Raw genomic sequence first — 18493 nt, forward strand, 5'->3', positions numbered from 1 at the left:
AAAAGAAAAGAAAAGAAAAGAAAAGAAAAGAAAAGAAAAGAAAAGAAAAGAAAAGAAAAGAAAAGAAAAGAAAAGAAAAGAAAAGAAAAGAAAAGAAAAGCCCCAGCAAGTGTCAGAGCAGCAGAAAGCCGCAGAGAAAAATGGCAATGTCATAAAACAACCCCCCGAGCCCTCCCCCAGCACAAAGCCCTCTCTGCTAACATCTGCCCGGCAAACCCCTCGCGGAGGCCCCGTTCCCGTTCCAGTCCCCTCTCCTCGCCCCGACGATGCGGGGCCGTGCCCCACGGCCGGGGGCCCGCTCCCACCCACCACGTCCCACCGCGGTGGCACCGCCGCAGAAGGCCGTGACGTTGGGCGCGGGTGCACGGGGACCGGGGCTGCTCCGGATGCCACCACAGGGTTTATTGGGGTGTCCGGGTCCCGCGCCACGTCCCCTGTGTCCCCACGGCTGCGGGGTGGCACGGCAGGCCACTACAGGACCCCGTGGCTCTCCAGCGGGGTTCCCCACCGAAGCGAGGCTTCGTGCATCCCCGCTTCTGGCCACGAGGTTTTTGTTTCCCACCCTCTCAAACATTTTGAACCCTCGGACCAATTTCAGGTTCATCTTTAAAAAAAAAAAATTAAAAAAAAAAAAAGAGAGAAAAGTGCCCAACGACCAGCAGGGCCCTGGAGTTGTAGCAGAGAGGCAAATCAGTCTGCGCGCCGCAGCGGGTTGCAGGGTTGCTCAACCCCTTACTAGCCATCAGAGAAGCCACAACCGCAGCCGGGTTCCCTGCGCTCAGCTGGCGAGGGGGGAGCTGAGAGGGTCCCCAGCCCCCAGTGGGGACCCTTTTTGGGGGTGTTCTGCGGGGGGGAGGGGGGGGCCGGGTGTCACCCGCGGGGACGCACGGACGCGCGGGGGGTGTGGGGGGGGACCCGGGTTGCGCGCGGGCTGGGGGGCGACGGGATGTCGCGACACCGGCTGTCGCGATACCGGAGCGGGCAGAGAGGGTTGGGGGGGAGGGTCCCGGTGTACGGCGGGGCGGGGGCGGCGCCCGGGAGCGGGGGGGGGGGGGGGGGGGCGGCTCCCGGCGCACAAAGGGCCGGCGGCCTCCCCGCGCCCCCGGGGCCGCCCCCGCGCCTCGGCCCAATAAACGCCGCCGCATTTGAACCGGGCGCCTCCCCCGGCAGCCGCGCTCCTGCCCCGCACCGCTCCCCGCACCGGCAGCAGCGCCGGGTGAGCTGGGGGCCGGGGGGGGGAACCCTAATATTGGGGGGGGTTGATGGGGAGGGGGACCCCAACACCGGGAGGGGTGATGGTGATGGGGAGGGGGACCCCAGCACTGGGGGGTGATGGGGATGGTGGGGGTGATGGGGGTGATGGGCAGGGGGCACCCCAGCACCGACGTGGTCCCGGGGCGCAGCCCACCCCCCCTTTCCCGGTGGGGTGCTGGGTGTGGGGGGGTCCCCGGGGATGTGCCAAAAGCCCCCGGCAGCCCCTCGGTGAGGGTGGTCGCGCTCCGGGCAGGTGAGCGGCACCGGGGTTGGGGTGCCCCCGTTCAGCCGCCACCCCCGGGTGCTTCGCCCTTCGTGTCGTCCCCCCCCGCCCCGGGGGCCGCCCCTAATACCGGAGGTGCTGCGCGCACCCCCCCCCCCCGGGCCCTCCCGTTCCGGGGAGGCGGCGCCGGGCCGGCTCTGCCCCGGCTGTGAAAGCCGCAGGAGGCTGCCGGGGGAGGAACTGGAGGCAGCGGGGGGGGGGGGGGGGTTGGTTTGTCGCCGCCGGAGCCCCCCCACCGCTGCAGCAGCCGGTCCCCGGTAGGGAGCCATGGGCACGGCGGCTCCGGCGCATCCCGGGAGGTTGGCGGCACGGTAAGGATGGGGTGGGGGGGGGGAGCTGGGGGCAGCCCCAAACCGGATTTTTTATTTTATTTTATTTTTTTGGGTCAGCCGCAGGAGCTGGGGTCCGAGGCGCTTTTTTTTATTTTTATTTTTTTATTATTATTTTTTTTTTCCGTGCGCCCTGCTTGGCGCAGCCGCACCCGTCCTTGCGCATCGCCTCCGGCCCCGGTGCCGCAGGGATGAGGGCGCTCGGCGCCGTGCCTGGGGGCGGGGGGAGCCGTGATTCAGCCCTGGGGGGGCTCCGGCGGTGGGGGGGGGGGCTCTGGGGGCCGGCAGCAGCTCGCTTGGCATCCCCCGAAATCAAAAGTCGGGGGCGCACCGCGAGTCCCACCGCGCCGGGGGCTCCCCGGGGGGCCGCGGCACAAACCCGGCCAGATGGGTGCTTTGTTTTTTTTTTTTTTTGTTTTTTGTGTTTTTTTTTTTGCTTGGCGTGCGGGCTGCTGGGTGAAAGGGCCCATTGCGATGCAAATAGCGAGGTGGCGTGAATATTCAGAGCGCTGCGCTGCCTTTCGAAGCTCCTTGCCTTTCGAAGCTCCTTCCATAAATTTATGGCGCTTAACGTGCCGCCGCTCCGCCGGGCTGGTTAACGGGGTCCCCTTTCTCTGCCGGCTTTGGGGGGGGGTTGCTGCGGTTTGGGGGGGGGTGGAAGGTGGCATCGAGGTGCGAAGCAGCCCGGTGCCAGGCTGCGGAAATTCTTGCGGTGCTCAATGGGGAGGAGGAACCGCCAGCTGGGCGGCCGACTTCGGTGGTGACCCCTGAAGAGCCGGGCGTGCTGCGAGGTGATTTACGGACCCGGGGTGATTTTACTGACGCTCGGCGGCTTCGCTGCCCTCTCGCTGTTTTCCTTCCCCTCGCCTTCTCGCCATTGTGCGACCTGCCGCGGAGCCGCGGCTCCCCGAGAGGGGACGGCACGCGGCGGGGTGGGACCTGGCGTGGGTTTAGCTCGGACACCTCCCCGGAGCAGGCGTCGGGGTCTGCGGTGGGAGCGGGGAATCGCGACCGCTTGGCCACAGCTGCGGTGGGCGAGACGGGTCCTTAGGGAAAGGGGACAATAAGTTGGGACAACCCCAGCTCCGGCCTCTCAGCTCCAGGGCCCCGTTTCAGTGCCTGCTGGGCATCTTGTGACAAAACCCATCAGTGCCCGGGTCCGGGGCCTTTCTTGGCAGCTGTGTTCCCATCACCCTGGGCATCAAAGCACAGAGGGAAGGTGCTGTTAACCTGCCCAGGTTCCTCAGCGCAGGGAGACAATGGTCACGTCCTGGAGCTGCTGTCGTGTTTTGGACGTGGCCGTGAGATGCAGCTCCAAAGGGCGGTCGCACGCTGCTAATTGTCAGCCCCTCGTTTGAGTTGAGACAACCAAGGGTAGCGGTGACAGCAGCACCTTTCTGTGCCTTGCAGGGGACGGCCCCTGCCCCGCTGGTGCAGGCACACAGACACCATCAGTGACGCAGCCCGAAATAGCTCCGTGAGCCTTGTGCCGAGCAAACGTGCCGTTCGGCTTGATGCACCCTTGTGCTGGCACAAAAAGGTGCCGTGCTCGCGGTGCCGTCTTTACCCCGTGGTGCAGGGATCGACTGGGCAGCGTGCGTCTTCTGTAGTTTGAGGCTAAAGCTTGGGGGTTGACGTTGATTCAGCATTTACTATGCTAAGCGGTAATTACGATTTTTAGCCTGTATTATTTGAGTTTAAATTTAGCCGAGAATGTACTCGTGTCAGGCCTCTGCGCGGTGTGCTGTGAAGGTTATCTGGCTCTCTGGAGAGGCTGGATTTAAAGGAAGGAAAGAAATGCTGGTGAAACTTCCTCGTCCCATTATTCTTTGCTGCCAAGGACTTGTTGTAGGCAGAACAGAAATTGAAGGAAAAGCGCGTTTTTCCCTAAACCTGCACGGTTTCCTCAAGCTGGCCATTTGGGAGGGGGACTTAAAATGACCCACGAGGCTGAAGATAAATGCCAGCGGAGTGACCCCGGAGGGGCTGAGGGCCCCTCTCCCCCTCGGTGGGCCGGGGCAGCCTGGCCCAGCTGCCGCCGGTGCTCAGCGCCGCTATTATCCCGCCAGCCGCCCTCCTGCATCTCAGCTGCTGGCCCATCTGGAGCCGAGATGAAAGGCTGGGCTTTAATTCGGGCTTTGTGCTGCTGCTTCGTGTTTCCCCCCCCTTCCCTTCTCAGCCCTTCTCCTGCTGCCAGTCCCCCAGCCCCCGGGTTTGGGTGCCGCTGCCCTCGTTGCGCCCACGGCGGGGCGATGGCTGCAGCTCCCCGGTGCCTCCCGAGCTGGGCAGGTAGGAGGGTGTGGGTTGTTTGGTGGTGGTTTTTTTCTTTTTTTTTTCCCCCGAAGCGCTGCTGAATAATTCAGCTGGGAGTAGGCATCTTGGGTCACCTTGCGCAGCCGGCTGCCTAAGATGGAGGTTGCGCAGGATGCGTGCGGGATCGCCCGGCTGCCGGCAGCTCGCCGCCACTGACCGCAGGTAGGCGAGGAGCAGGGGGGGGGCCTCCTAGTCATTTTCTGGGCTTTTTATCCTGGAAAGACTGGAACATCCCTCTCTGGCTGCGTGGGGACGGTGAGGTCTCTCCCTGGTTGTATTCGGAGCCCGGTGAGCTCCGGCTGTGCCCATCTCTGCCAGGCTGCCCCAGACACCGCGCCCTCTCCAAAAACTCCCCTGGGGTGTAGCACAGGTCTGTCCCCAAACAGGGACCGTGCACCCCATGCTCTTCGACCGTTTTATTTTCCTCCCTGGTTTTATGGGCTCCCCACCCCTCTTCCCTGAGCATGCCTGGGCTCACCCAGGGTCACTTTTTGGGGCTGCTGCGGCACCGAGTGAGGGGCTCGGCTGGTGACCCCAATACTGCGGCAGCACGGGTGCCCAGGGACACGTCGGGAGGTGGCACTTAGCTCTTTGCGCCACCTAACTGGGGGAACTGGTTTTGGCGGTGCGGTATTAGGGTCGGGAAAGGTCTCTGGGGGACAGGAGGTGGCTGAACCTGACAGTAAGAGGCTAAAAAATGTCTGGGAAGCTCCACGGGCTGGAGCCAGCTCTTGTGCAGGCTCAGCTGTGAATTTTGGGGCTGTCAGGCAGGCGGCGATGCAGGTACCCAGCACCCTGGGTGCAAGTGGGAAGTGGGGTTACTGGCGTGAGAGGCGAGAAACCAGTTTGCTGCCTTCCCTCTGCTTGCAGGCACTTGGGGTTTTGGGTGCTGACTCCTCCTCTGCACCCCAGGTTGAATGCAAATGCGTCTGCACCCTCCCTGCAGCGTTGGGGTGCTTTGCTAAAGCAACTCCAGAGGCTCCTGGGGGGTGAAAAACAAGGGACAGGGAGGTTGGGAAGCTTGGGTGTGATGATACGGGGCTGGGCTGCATCTCTGTAGGGAGGTCTGGCTCTGCTGCTGGCCTTGTGGCATCCCCCCGGGGAGGGAGGGCAGCCAGGCCGGGCTATTTGTGTCCCACGGACCCCGCATGCCGCTTGGCACCGGCCCCGCACCCCTTGGCAGGCCCAGGAGCAGGGAGCATCCTCTCCAGCCAAACCCCGAGCCCGTCGAGGTCCTGGCTGCAGCACCTGCCCCGCAGGTGTCCGAATTCCCTAATTCCTGGTCGGCCTTCCCTGGTCACGCCTCTGCTGCGGGGTGCGTGTGCAAGCTGATGCGGGGGCTCGTGGTGCTCTGACAGAGCCTGACCCCGCTTATTTTGGGGTGTCCGTGAGCACCGCTGGTGGGGGCAGAGATGGTGGGAGGCAGGGGGTGGCTGTGCCGTGGCAGGGGAGCTTGGACGTGACCTCCCCTTTGGGAAATGTGGCCTGGACAGCATGCGGCAGCGTGGGCGAAACAAATTGAGATGGAGACCGGGCCGGTGCCGGGCGATGGTCTGAGGTTGGCCGAGCATCCCCGGGCACAGGGTCCCCGTGATACCCATTGTACAGCCCACAGCGCGCTTCTGGGATGGTGATGGCGTGTCCCCACGGTGGCCCTGCATGCGGGGGCTGTGCGGTGGCACTTGGTTTTGCTGCTGACCTCCCGAGCCAAGGGGGGAAACCCCGCAGCCAGGCTGGATGAACGGATGCCAGCCAGATCCTGCGTTTTGGGCAGGGAGTTTCGCTCCCTGCCCCTTCCTCCCAAACCAATCCCTGGGGCTGAGGCGCTCGGGTCAGTGCTGGTTTGGAGGCACAGCTCCTGGCTGGATGGAGATGGGAACCGCTGGAGGGGAGGGCGAGCCCCCAGGCCGTGTCAGGGCAGCGCCTGGGGCTGTTTGCTCGTGCAGCAGAGGAGAAGTGATCCAGCTCTGCTCCGGGGCTGGCTCGGTGCCCTGCTCTGCCTGCTGCTGCCCCAGCTGCGTCCCCTCTCCTGGCGCAGTGCTCTGAGCTCTGCCTCCGGGCAGGGCCTGACCTCAAGTCCCCGCAGCACAGCACGGGGACATCCAGCTCAGCACCATGGGGCTGTGTGGCATTGCCCCAGCTCTGTGTGCCGGGCTCCGGTGCATGCAAATAACGGGGAAAGTGCTGGTTTGGGATGTGCACACTGCTTTCTTGCACGATGGTATCCATGTGCCAGGGGGACCACGTGTGCCCATAGCTGCTGCCAGCTGCCTGGCAGGGTGCAAACATCCTCACATCTTCCCTATAGTGTTTTTTTGTTTGTTTATTATTATTATTTTTTTTACCCCTGTAGTATTTCCAGCGTGCTGCTTGTGGCTTCTCCCTGCCGGGTGCAGGTGACTGCAGGGCTGGCGGAGCACCAGGTTGGTGCCGTGCGAGCACCCACTGCTGCAAACGGCACGCACGAGGGCGAAACTGGCGGCGCGGGCTGCTGCTCTGTCAGCCCCTGGGGTTTTTTCTGCACTGCTTTGCTGTGGGAAATCCTGACCATGCCCGTCTCTTCCCCGCAGGTGAGCGTGGCAGGCTATGGGATGGATGAAGCTGAGCAGGACCAGTATGAAGCCCGCCTCAAGGAGCTCTTCGACAGCTTCGACAGCACGGGCACGGGGTCGCTGGGGCAGGAGGAGCTCACCGACCTGTGCCACGTGCTGCACCTCGAGGAGGTGGCCCCGGCGCTGCAGCAGACCCTGCTCCAGGGCAACCTCCTAGGCAGGGTAAGGCCGGGGTGGGCACTGGTTGTGTTGTCCCCATGGACACGGTCCCCGTGGCGGAGCTGCTTTGCGCTGCCGCTGCGTCCTTACGGGTTTAAGTGTCGGGGTGCTGAGCACGTGCTGCTTGCCCTTGGGGACCTCCGTGCTCGGCGTGGACGTCCTTGTGCTCCTGCGTTGTTACCTCCGTGCTGGGCTGGGCTGCTTCCTTCTGAGCCACCCTGAGATACCCTGACGTCTCCTTAAAGCAGCAAATGGAGCCGAGCCGCTCAATAGGCGTGGGCTGAGCAGCCATTTGGACTCCAGTTTCCCATCAAACCGCAGCTTTCACAAAGCAAAGCGGTTCCCTTAAGGAACAAATCCTCATTTTCCTCGCTTGCCCCATGGCTGCAGCCCTTCTTCCGACCGTGGGAGTGGCTGGCGTGGAAGCAGGAGCCGATCCAGGGGGGTTTCTGACCTTTGGATTCGCAGCGTGGCTTTTTGGTTCAATCCCAGAGACTTCCCGTGCTGCTCGGCCCCCTCAGGCTCCTGCCACATGGATGCTGTTGTCTGGCTCTGCTGCTCGTGGGGTGGAGGGGGGAGGAAAAGCAGCGTTAAAGCCCTGGCTGTCACATCCAGGGAGAAAGCAGAAGTGCTCCTCCTGCTCAGAGGAGGGGATAGGAAGTGGCATCACATACAAATGCTCAGCCTGATGGCACCAAAAAGCCCCTGCTGGAAGCATCCTGAGCATGGGGCGCGCTCGCCCCGTTCCAGCTACGAGCTCAACCCCTGCAAGCTGCCCCGGGGGCGCGAGGGACCCCAAGGAGCATTTCTCTTCCCCTCCCCTTTGTCTGCAGGGATGGCTCACGCTCACAGCCCTGACATAATAACCTGTCCCTGGCATTTCCCTGCGTCTCCCCGGTGCCTGTGCTCGTTAGCAGCACCAGCGGTCCGTGGCTAAGCTCTGGACTCCCCCGGGGTTTCCTAGGGGAGCCCGTCGGGAGAGCGGCATCGAGCGCGGTGCCGCAGATGGTGGCCGCTGGCAGAGCGAGCCGCCTTTGTTTTTGTGAGCTTGGAGGGGCCGTGTCGTATGGGAGGGCACAGGGGGAGCGTGCTGCCTGCGGGGCCACGTGCTGCCTTTTGTGCCGGGGCTGCACCGCGGGGATGAGTGCAGGGTGCCAGGGGGGAGCGCGGACACACGCGGTGCCCCCCGGCTCCGTGCAGCGCTTTGGGGATTAAGCGGCGCACGCTATCGCCGGGGTTGTGTAAATCCCCTCTCAAGGCAGGGCCGGACCATCCCAAATGCCTCCTCTCACGCGATGCTTGCAGCAATTCCTGGCATTCCCCGGGCAGGCTGCCTGCTCGGGGCCCCAGGCGATGCGTGCAGCCCCCCCTCCCTGCTCCTCCAGCCCCCTCAAGGCGATACCCATCAGTTAGCGGCTAACGCGGAGCGGCGTCTGGGCACAGCACGGCAGCAGTGCCCGCGGGCAGCTGGGTGATGTGAGTGGCAGGGACAGGGCGAGTCGGGCACCTCCGGACACGGGGCTGTCCTTGGTGGCCGTCCCCAGCTGGGGACGGGGGAGCTCAGGTGTCCCCTGACACCGGTGCTGCGCCACGGCAGCGCTGAGCCGCTCCCCTTGATGCCCGCTGGTTTTTGGCGCACCAAGCAGGAGATCGGGGTTCAGGCTGCCCCGTTCCCACCCCTTCCCCACCCGGAGCTCCCGTCCGAGCTCCTGTCCGCCGCTGTGGGAAGCGGCTCACGAGCGGGGACGGGGCTCCGGGGAAGGCTCCACGGGGAGCGAGGAGCTGCAAGGAGCCGCCGACGCTCCTTTTTCCCAAGGGACCACGGCTGCAGCCTGCTGATTTGCGTTGCTGGGGCAAGCAGGGAAAAGCAGCAGGTAGCTTGGCACATGCGCGCTCTCTTTCTAGTGCTAACAAGGCGCTGGCTCATCGGAAGCTCGTGTCAAAGCAGGTGCCGAGCCTTGAGAGGTGCTGGGACCGCCGGGCGGCCGGCGGTTGGTGTTTGCCCTGGGGGCGCTGAGCCGGGCTCTGTCTGTGCTGGCGCATTTGTCTTGTTTGTCTCGGATTTGCTCCTTCTGGGAACGCTCTCCTCACCGGGGCTTGATGCTCCCGATGCAGCAAGCAGATAAAACACTGGGATGCTCTCCTCTTCCTCTTCTTGTGCCGCCTGGACTGGGGGAATTGCCCCATGTGCTGGCACCGTGGGAGCCCCCAGTGCCCCCACCCCACTGTGGCTCATCAGGAGACACAGTCCTGACCCCGGTCCAACCTCCACCCGTGGCCAATTTCGGCTCTTGTGACCCCCCCACACCCGCCCAGCGAGCTCTCGAGGGGCTGCCGGGGGGAGCTGGGAGCAGATGCGCGAGCTGCCGGTTCCAAAATACCCCGGGTTCAGCCGAGCATGCTAAAAGGAGCATTAAACTTTAAACGCCCTGCCAGCGTTTCGCTGCCGCGGGCTTTCTGCCTCGCGTTCAGACAGCCTTTTGGCAGGGGGCTGGCTCGGCCGTCTGGGGCAGCCTCAGAAGCGCTTTGTCCCAGGCTGCTGGTGCTGGTGCTGTCCTTACCCGGGTCCCTCGGCTGTCGGTGCCGTCTCAGCAAAGCACAGAGGCTCTTCTGGCAGGATCCTGCCCACCCCGGGGGGGTCCAACAGCCCTGAAGTGCCCACGGCAGCACCAGCAGAGGGGAGCCCTGTGCGTGACCCCCCCTAGTCCCAGCACATCCCTCCTGCGGGCACACTGGGGTGAACTGGAGGGAGACAGCGCAGGGCTGGTGCTGGGTGCCAAGGCAAAGGGTCATTTTCTTTAAAAAGAGATATCTTAGACTCTGTGGCTTTGCTGTGCCGTGGGTTTCCTCTCCTGGCTTGTTCTGAGCGCAGCTTTAATTTTAGCAGCTGCAATTCTCTCTTTGTGCACGGGCGCGCAGCACCCAAGGTCAAATGTGCAACACGAGCAGATGCTGCTTTCCTGGCTCTTAGGATGTGCTTGAGGTTTTCCAGCAGGTCTAACAGGAAGAAAAATACCCCCCCCAGCTCTCACATCTTCATCCAAAAGTTGGGTGCTGAAGGCACACGGGCTCTCCTTGGGGCCACGCGGCTCCGCGTGCCTGTGCCACCTCCCTCTGCCTCCCCGCTCTGTAGGACACAAGGGACACCCGCCAGCCCCACTGAGCAGCCGTGCCCATTGTCTCCACGCTGCCCATTTGCATTTTAAATCCAGGGGGTCTGGAGCATTACCGGCTCTGTCCCCGCAGCCTAATCTTCCTCGGGCTCCCGTGGCCGCGGCCACGGCACAATCGCGGTGCGCGGAGCCATCTGGCCCGCAGCTGCGGCTGGGGGCACAGGGTGCAGCCCCCTCCTCCTTCCCCTTCGTCCCTGCTCAGAACCTGCCCTTTGGTTTTACCCTGCCCACTTAGTCTAAACGTCGTTTTTTTTGTCAGGCAGCTTCTCCTGTCTCGTTAAACTGTCCTGGCGAAGCGCACACGTGGCCGGACCCCTGCCCTCCTCGCTGCGGTGCCTGTCCCCTGTTTCTCTAAATATAAAGGCTAATGCTAAAAATTCCCCTAAGGTTTCTTTAGCCCAAAGGAGTCGTGGTGGCCAGCTGTGCCATGTCAGGGCTTCCCCAGTTGTCCCCGCGTTTCCGTCTCGCGGTGCCGTGGCTGGCATTGCTCACATTCCCCACGGGCTGCTCGTGGTGCTTTACCGCCCTTGCAACTGTTCGTGGCAGAGGAAGAAAGTTTTTTTTGGGGGGGAAGATGCAGATGGAAAAGGGACGGGGGATAAAGCAGCGCTGAGATCATCCCTCCCTGGTTCTCCCATAGCCGTGCTCCAGACCTGGTGTCTCCAGGCCAGGAGCTGGGGCTGGGCTGCCCTGCAGAGGTTGCAGCTTTCTGCCATCGGCTCCGGGAAGCGTTTTCTGGCACGTGGGGCCGCTGGGCACCTCCACAGCCGAGCCCCTCACCCCTAGTCAGGACTACAGATACCTCACAGTGGGGGCCACCGACCCCACCTAGGTCATCGCAAGTGATGGAGACGCTCCACGGTCCTTTGGATGTGCAATTTCAGCTGCTTGCTTGGGGGAAAAACCCACCAAATGTGTTCAAGTGGTGCCTCTGGGTCATAAAAACCCGTTTCCAAGAGCTCGAAGGCACTGGCTGTGCCTCCCTGTTGCTCGCTGTGGTTTCTCCAAGGCACGGTCCCGGCTCGGTGTCATGATCTGTTCAAGTGTTTGCCTTGCTGCCACTCTCCTGCTGGATCATTAGCCTCATAGTTAATTATCTGTGCCAGCTGATATCTTTTTTTTTTCCTGCAGGTCCACTTTGACCAATTTAAAGAAGCACTCATCCTCATCTTGTCCAGAACCCTGTCAAATGAAGAGCACTTCCAAGAACCAGGTAAACGCTAAAGCTGTCAAAAAACACTAAATTTTAGATTTAGTGCAGGGTGCCCGTGGCTGGTGCGTGGGCTGAGGCCCCTGTCCCACAAGGTTTCCAGCAGCCAGCGGTGCCTCAGGACCTCTCCAGCCACAGGAGGTAATTTTGGGCTGGGGACGCCCGTGCCACCTGCCCCTTTTCCGTGTTGCTTTGTGGCCCAGCACCAGCGTGCTCCGTCCCTGGTCCTGCTTCGGAGGGTGGCGGGGCCGTGGTGGCCGATGTCCCTGGTGTCCCCTCCTCTGCCAGGCGCGAGGCTCGAGCCCATTTCCGCCCTCAGGGGACGTGTCCTTAGCTGGTGTCTGTGCTGGCTCCGATGTTCCCCTGCTTTTGTGCCGGCTGTAAGGAAATGGACTCGGCGAGAGCTCGTCCTGCAGACGGGCTGCTGGACGTAGAAATGTCGCTCCTGCCTTATTTTAAGGCCCATTCTTCTTAGTGCCCGAGGTGAACTGGGCAAACTGGTCCCATGGGAAGCTCCCGCGAGGTGCCTGTGTTTCTCCCAGGGGACAGTCAGGTGCTTCTGACTGTCCCAAAATGATTTTTCTGCCCCAAAGATATTTCTGAGCAAGGCGAGACCCCGGCAAGCCAGGCTGGGGCTGGCTGGAGAAAGCAGTGGGCGCTGAATGCTCACCGTCCTTTTTTCTCCTTGCTTTGTTTCCACGTGCCTTGTAGATGTCTTTTTTTAAAACCCTTGGCAGAAAATCGGGTCACAGCTCTGGTATCCCCCTGCCAGCACACGAGGGGCCGGTGCTGGGAGCAGCGGCTGGGGCTGAGCCCCCGCAGCCCAGCTGGAGCGGGGGGCTGAGCTCTGGCTGCTGCCACACCTGTATGTAAATCCCTAATCCTGCCTGCCCGAGCAGCGGGGCGCGAAATCCCCCAAGGAGAAAAGAGCTTAGCGCGGGGTGGAGGGGAACTCCAGGCTTCTCCTGGAGCATCCATCTCGGCTCTGCCCTCGGAGCATCCTGCGCTCGACAGCACAGCCAGGCAGCAAAATGACAGCTTCCCCCCTCCAAATGGGCTGGAAGAAAAACCTGCAGGGCCCAAGAGATACAATTGATGGATTTTTTTTATTTTTTCTCCCCCCCAACTTCATTTCCGAAGCTCTTAATGCTCAGAGGGAGATGGGTGCTGACAGCTCCTGCACCAGGCATCCCTTAACGCAGCTCCCCCGTGCTGTCAGTGGGTCCTTGGGGGGCACGGGGCGGGCATCGCTGGTGCCTCGAGGGGGCTCAGGTTTGCTGCAATCCCTTCCAGCCCGCTGGAGAGGGGCTGGCACGGGGCGGGAGGCAGCCCCGGCACCCCAGTGAACCAGAACTGATCCGACTCGCCGCGTTTACGGGGGAATCGTATGGCTGAGAAGCTCTGGCTTTATTTAAACACAAAGAAACCTTCTAGAAGCGGCTAAATTTGGGGTTATCGCAGGGGAAATTATGCGTGCAGCCTGGAAGAGGAGGGTGGCAGCGTGAGGGATGGAGAGCCCTCCTCGGGGAATCGCTTGCCGGCCGGGCTTGGCGCGGCAGGTAGTCACGGGGCACGCGCTGCAGGTAGGGAGCCGGGCGCGGGCAGGCCCGGGAGGCATTTATTTTTAATGCGTTTTGACAGGTTGGTTAATGCAGAAGCCTTGGCTTCTTTTAATTTAGATCAAACTCGAGATTTGGAGAACAAGCCGCTTTGTGCTGCTGGTGTCAAACTGTCAGCGACTGCTGAAACGCCGGCGTAAGAGCCAGCCCCGGGCTTGGGGGGGAAATTGCGTTAAGAGCTCTGCACCGTGTGATTAAAATTAAAATTTAATTGTTGGGGAAGCACGGATTTTTAAGGCTGTTTGCTGCTCCTGCTGGCTTTCCACTGTAAGGAAGGGGCCACGTGTGCTGATGCTGTGGTTTCGCGCAGAGCTGGGTGATGGGAAGGTCCCTTGGGTGTGTGGGTGACCGGAGGGGTGCTGTGCTCCAGCAGGGCGGCCCTGGGGCCACAGCAGGACACGAGGAACCCGAAAAGCTGCGTGATACAAAAGCAGTTCCTGCAGAAGAGGCTGCCAGGGGCTTCCCCATTTTGGGAAGGGGAAAGGAGAGCAGGTGGGCGAGGTGCTCATGCTTGCAGGGAGCAGTTGATTTGATTTGACTTGATATTTTTTTTCCCTTGGCAAAGGAGCTGAATTCCCTCTCTGAAGGGCAGACTGGCAGGAGGAGGGGTCCTGGGGGCTGCCGGGGAAGCAGCCCTGCAAATCGAGGGCAGGCAGAGCTCCTTGTACCGCTGCCATCAGCTGTGTCCCCTTGGGGATGCTGGTGCAGGAGCAGAGCCCCAGCTGGCCGGGCAAGCCTCAGCCCTGCTGGGAAGCGCCGTGGCTGGGCACCACTCACGGGGAAGGTGATGTTCCCCTGGGAAAAGCAGAAAAACGCTTGCATGCATCTAAAATTAGTGGTTATTTTAGCCTGGTGCAGGGCTGTGAGTGAGACCCCTCGTCCCCAGCAGCACCCCGGAGCTCGGAGGAGCTGCAGCCCGGTCTTAGGGGGATGCTTTGGTGGGACTGGGGTGGGTGCTGCCACCCGTGCCTTGTGCAGGGCCAGCCTGCCCTGCTCTGCAGTGGGGAAGAGGCTGTCCAGGGGCAATAAAAATTAAAAAAAAATCCCATCCGTGCATCAACAGCCTGGGCAGGGAGGGATTACTGGGGTGGAGCGTGGGATTACGGGAACACCCGGGTTAAATTAAAGAGCAGCTCGATGCCAGCCTCAGTGCGGTCACAAGGGGCTCTTGTTTCTTCCCTGCCCATGGAGACAACCGGATTGCCCCCCCGAGAGAGCTGGGGGTAAATAACTCGCAGGAATCCCACGGGTGCTTGCAGGGGTCTGGCTCTGGGAGCAGACCTCTGTGGGGATGGGTACAAAGCCACAGGGATGGTTCAGGTGCAGGCAGTGCCCTTTTTTTTTTGCCCAAACACCCCAGTTTTGGGCCGTGGCACCCCAGGCAGGGTCCCCCTGCCTCGGTTGCTGAGCCCGAAGTGTGAACCGGGGACCGAGAGGAGCCGAGACAATACCTGGTGTCCCTGGGGATAAGGGCTTAGCAGATCCTATCCGTAAGGCGATTTGCGCAGCGGCCGGCTGTCTGCTGAGCTGAGGAGGGTTCCTCCCTCCCAAACCTTCAGCAGCAAAGAAATTAATTAACTGCTGGCTGCAGTGCTTCAATTGGGGCTTTCCTTCTGAAATGCAGACTTTGTGTGTTTTTTTTTGTTTTTTGTTTTTTTTTTTCCAGAAGGGCTCTGGGGGCTGAGACCCTCCCCGTAGGGGCAGGGAGCTCAGGCAGTTGCCCACGGGCTCTTTTGGCCATTGGGGCCCTGATGCTGGCTCCTGCCCTCACCCCGCAGCCCGGGGGCAGTTGCGCGGGTCGGATGAGACCCCAGTGTCTAATTAGGCACCGGCTCCAAAGCACGTATTTCTCCGATTCCTCACGTTGCTGAGGGCTGCAGAAAGCAGGGAGGGTTTGCCCTATTTTCTTCTTCCCATCTTTTTCCCCATTTGGAGGCCGCGCGCCTGCCCTCTGCCCGCGGGGTGCTGGGGCTCGGCTCCCCAGGAGCCTGAGGTTCACCACGCCTGGGGTGAGAGCACGGCTCTGCCTTCCGTGGGTCTGTGTCCCTCGAAGCGCTGATTTTTGGTGTTTTCTTCCCGTTTCCTCACCTACCTTTGAAGAGAGGGTGGGTTAAGAAGCCCTTCCCCATCCTGCCCCATTATTGTGGGTTGGAAATGGGAAACGGAGCTCAGCCCTTTGGTGTCCTGCGCTTGGGAAGCGCAGGTTGCTGCCGTACCCGGTGTTAACGGAAGCGATGTGGCTCCAAAAGTGTTATTTTTTTTTATGGCGGTTTGATGGGATCCCCGTGGTTGGAAGCTGGAGCCTCGTGGGGCAAGGGCGAGCTTTCTGCTCACGGCTCGGGGAGGTCACTGCTCCCTCCCGGAGATGTTCCCGGGCCTCAAAACTCTTTGGTTTACAGGAAAAATGAGGTGCTCAGATCAAAGGGTGATCTAGGAGTCAAAGTGGAGAGAGCTAAGTCAGTTGCCAGCCTCGAAATGCTTAAAATAAAAAAAATAAAAGCACCTCCCATTGCCTGTTTGCTGTTGCAAGACTTGCAGAGCGGCCCGGTGTAAGGGCACCTGTGTTTGTGCTCGGCTGGGTTTCCCTAACTCCCTGGCTGCAGCAGCGCTTAAACACGAGCCGTCGGGGGGATTGGAAGCGCGACCCTGCCGAGCGTTAGGAAATCCGGAGGTAAATTTAGCAATAACTTCATTACGGCTGAATTGCCGCCGCTTCTCCCCCGGCCTTCCCGGAGACAGATGGGTGTAGGGGTGCGGCTGCGTCTCGGCGGAGCAAATTTATTTATCAGGAAAACACAAAGCCCCCCCAGCCCTCTTCTGCGAGGCAGGGGGAGGTGGCAGCGAGGAAATAAATGGGTGAATGGGCAGCCACAAATATTAGCATTTCAGAGAGAGCTGCTCGATGGAGATTGTTCACCATCGGGCAGGCTTTAATAGGAGCGATAAGGTTTGCTTTTGTTCTCCGGCTCTCGCTTAATCAGCCTGTCTCACTGCGATTTTTCTATCGGCGCACTTCATCACCCAACTTTCATGTGCGAGTCCCAGCTGCAGCAAATCTTGTTAAAATGGCCTTGTTCAAACACGGGCGCCGGGCTTGTTCCCTAGAGCTGCAATACGGACGGATGGAGTGCAAGTCTGGAGGAATCAAAGGCCTCCTAGGCCTGTGTATTTTATAATTCATTGCATAGCTAAGTTGCGGAATATTTTTTTTTCCCTCTAACAAGCTTGAAGCCTCCTTCCATATCTGAAGGAATATTATCCGAGGAGGCGTTTGGGCAGGGGGGTTTAGAGACCCGCTGCTTCCCGCGTGCCGTTTGTCGGCGATTGAACGGCTTCCCTGGCCCTGATTAGTATGGCACTCCTTGCATTTATGTCATACCGGAGCACTCTGCAAATAAAAAATTTAAAAAGCTGCCGCTCTCGGTGCGCTGCGAGTGGCGAAAAACAAAGATGATCAGGTCCTGGGGGGGTTTCGATGGCGAGGTTAGCAAACACCGAAACAAAGCGCGGCGGAGAGCCTTTCCCTAATTGAATCCCTGGTTAATTTGGTCCTCCGCTTAATTTGCCCCCTGCTCCAGATGCCGGATGACTCGTGCTGAAAATAGCCCGAAACGTGCTTATTTATTTATTTTTTTCGTTTTGATCCCCGTCCGCGAGTGCTCGTGGATAATTCAGGCCCCGAAGGCAGGAGGCTGTTGCGGGGAGCTGGAGCCGGGGAATGCGAGAGGAGCCGCGAGGCCCCCCTGTAATTAGGTGGCGGCTCCCAAGGGTTGTGGGGACGGCGCGGGCTGGGACCTGCCCCGGCCCTCGCACGGATCAGCTCCTCCTTTCGAGCCCCTCGGGGGACGTTCGCCTCCGAACTTGGTGTTTTTTCCACTTGCCTGCTCGTCTTGACGCTTTTAATCTAGCTGTGATTGAAGCGGCAGAGGTTGCCCAGGTGTCTGGGTGATCTGGAGGCTCTGGCCGTGCCGTCCCTAATTAAACTTGCCCGTCACTGGTAATGAAGATTAGTGCAAGGAGAACAGACCTGACTGACTTTCCGATCCGAGGCAGGGTTGACAAGGCTTCCCCCAGCACCTTGTTAACTGAGCAAACCTGGTCAGGAAATTGGCGGGGGGGTGAGCAAGGCAGGGCTATCGCTGTGCTTTGTGGCAGTGTTTGCTTTGGGGTGGGACCGGTGCCAACCCGCCGTGCCCAAAATCACGGCGAGGTTCACGCTGCTGGAGGGGAGCAGCGGCGCTTTGGTGCTCCTCGAGCACCAGCCAAACCAGTTGCGTGAGCCGGGAGCCAGGTGGGACGTGCAAAAACGTGTTGCCGACGTGCTTTGTTCTCAAACTTCACAGATTCCTCCCCAAAAGCGCAGCCCAAGTACATCAAAGGTGGCAAACGCTACGGCCGGCGCTCCCTGCCGGAGTTCCGCGCGGCGGTGGAGGACTTCGCCGAGGTGACCGTCATCGAGCCGCTGGGCGAGGAAGCGCGGCCCCCGCACATCGCTCCCGGCGGCTGCGAGGAGGTGAGCGGGACGGGGGCTGCCCTTTGCTTTTGGGGTTTGCTTCGATTTTTGCCCCCACGGGCTTTGCTGCTCCCCTCCCTGTCCCGTTTTCTCACCTCCCTGCCGTCTGTTCTGCCCAAGCCCCTCTCTCGCCTGGGGTTGCTCTGTCCCTTTGCCATCAGTTCGTTAAATAATTTCTCGTTTTGAGCCCGTGGCTATGGCTAAGCAAGGTGGGCAGCTCTGTGATGTGCAAGCACGGAGGTGGTTCAGATGTCCTTGGGGCTCACCAAGCGAGGGGGATGGTCCCCTCCCGCTGTCCCCCAGTGATTCGTTGTGCATCTCCCACAGCAGATGACCCCAAAATCCCTCTCTACGACCCCAAAATCCTGCCCGGGGATCGGCTCTGCGGAGCTGTGGGGATCCCGGGAGGAGCTGGGCGTGCGCGGCGGTGCGGTGACGTGCGCTCGCCGTGCTCCTGGCCAGCAATTAAATGCTGGCTGCCTCTGCAGCTAACGAGGTGTGGGCTGGGAGCGAAGCGAGCAGAAGGAGCGTGTCCTCCTCCATTAGTTCATCCAGGAAAACCCTGCCGGGCCCTGGCGTGTTGGTGGGAGGGATGGGGAAGGGCACAGGGCCATCAGAGAGCTTGGCAAAGCGGGGATCGGCAGCAGGCGGCTGCCGTGGGACAGTGCTGGCATCTCAGAGCTGTCGCCTTCGTGGTTCAGCCCTTTGTGTTTTCTTTCCCCATTTTTCTTTCCTCAACGAGCCACTTGTAAGGCCGTGTTCCTGCCCTGGTGCCACGGGGAGGGTGCTTAGTGCTGGGCACCCCCTGCTCCGAGCAGCATGGGCGCTAACAGGGCGCACACTCACACTCCGGTTCTGCTTCTCCAAAAAAAGCTGAAGGTGAAGGAGAGCCTGGCTGGGCTTTGGCGCACGTTAACGTGCTGCCACGGCAGCATTTCCTCGGAGCTGGGCCTGTTCCAGCCCGCCGTGGGCTTGCCAGGCATTGTCAATTCAGCAGTGAGCGCTCAGGAGTGCGCGGCACAAGTTTT

At 61.1% G+C, this 18493-nt stretch overlaps 1 protein-coding gene across 8 annotated transcripts in view; it reads left to right on the forward strand.

The window, feature by feature from the left end:
* Positions 1 to 1101: 1101 nt before the first annotated feature.
* Positions 1102 to 18493, forward strand: part of NIN (ninein) — a 61074-nt gene continuing 43682 nt past the window's right edge. For 5 of the 8 annotated variants that reach the window (XR_014585364.1, XM_083839175.1, XM_083839178.1 and 2 more), the window contains exons 1-4: positions 1691 to 1848; positions 6750 to 6953; positions 11255 to 11336; positions 17296 to 17465. Coding sequence is in view for 7 of the 8 variants with exons in the window: in XM_083839175.1 (XP_083695301.1) it covers positions 6771 to 6953; positions 11255 to 11336; positions 17296 to 17465 (435 nt within the window). In the remaining variant the exon portion in view is untranslated. Of the gene's footprint in view, positions 1217 to 1690; positions 1849 to 2536; positions 4342 to 6749; positions 6954 to 11254; positions 11337 to 17295; positions 17466 to 18493 lie in introns of those variants that run through there. The other 3 variants (XM_083839176.1, XM_083839181.1, XM_083839177.1) reach the window with 3 other exon arrangements.

Source organism: Anser anser (assembly GCF_964211835.1).
Source record: "Anser anser genome assembly, chromosome: 5".
Taxonomy (NCBI): Eukaryota; Metazoa; Chordata; class Aves; order Anseriformes; family Anatidae; genus Anser; species Anser anser.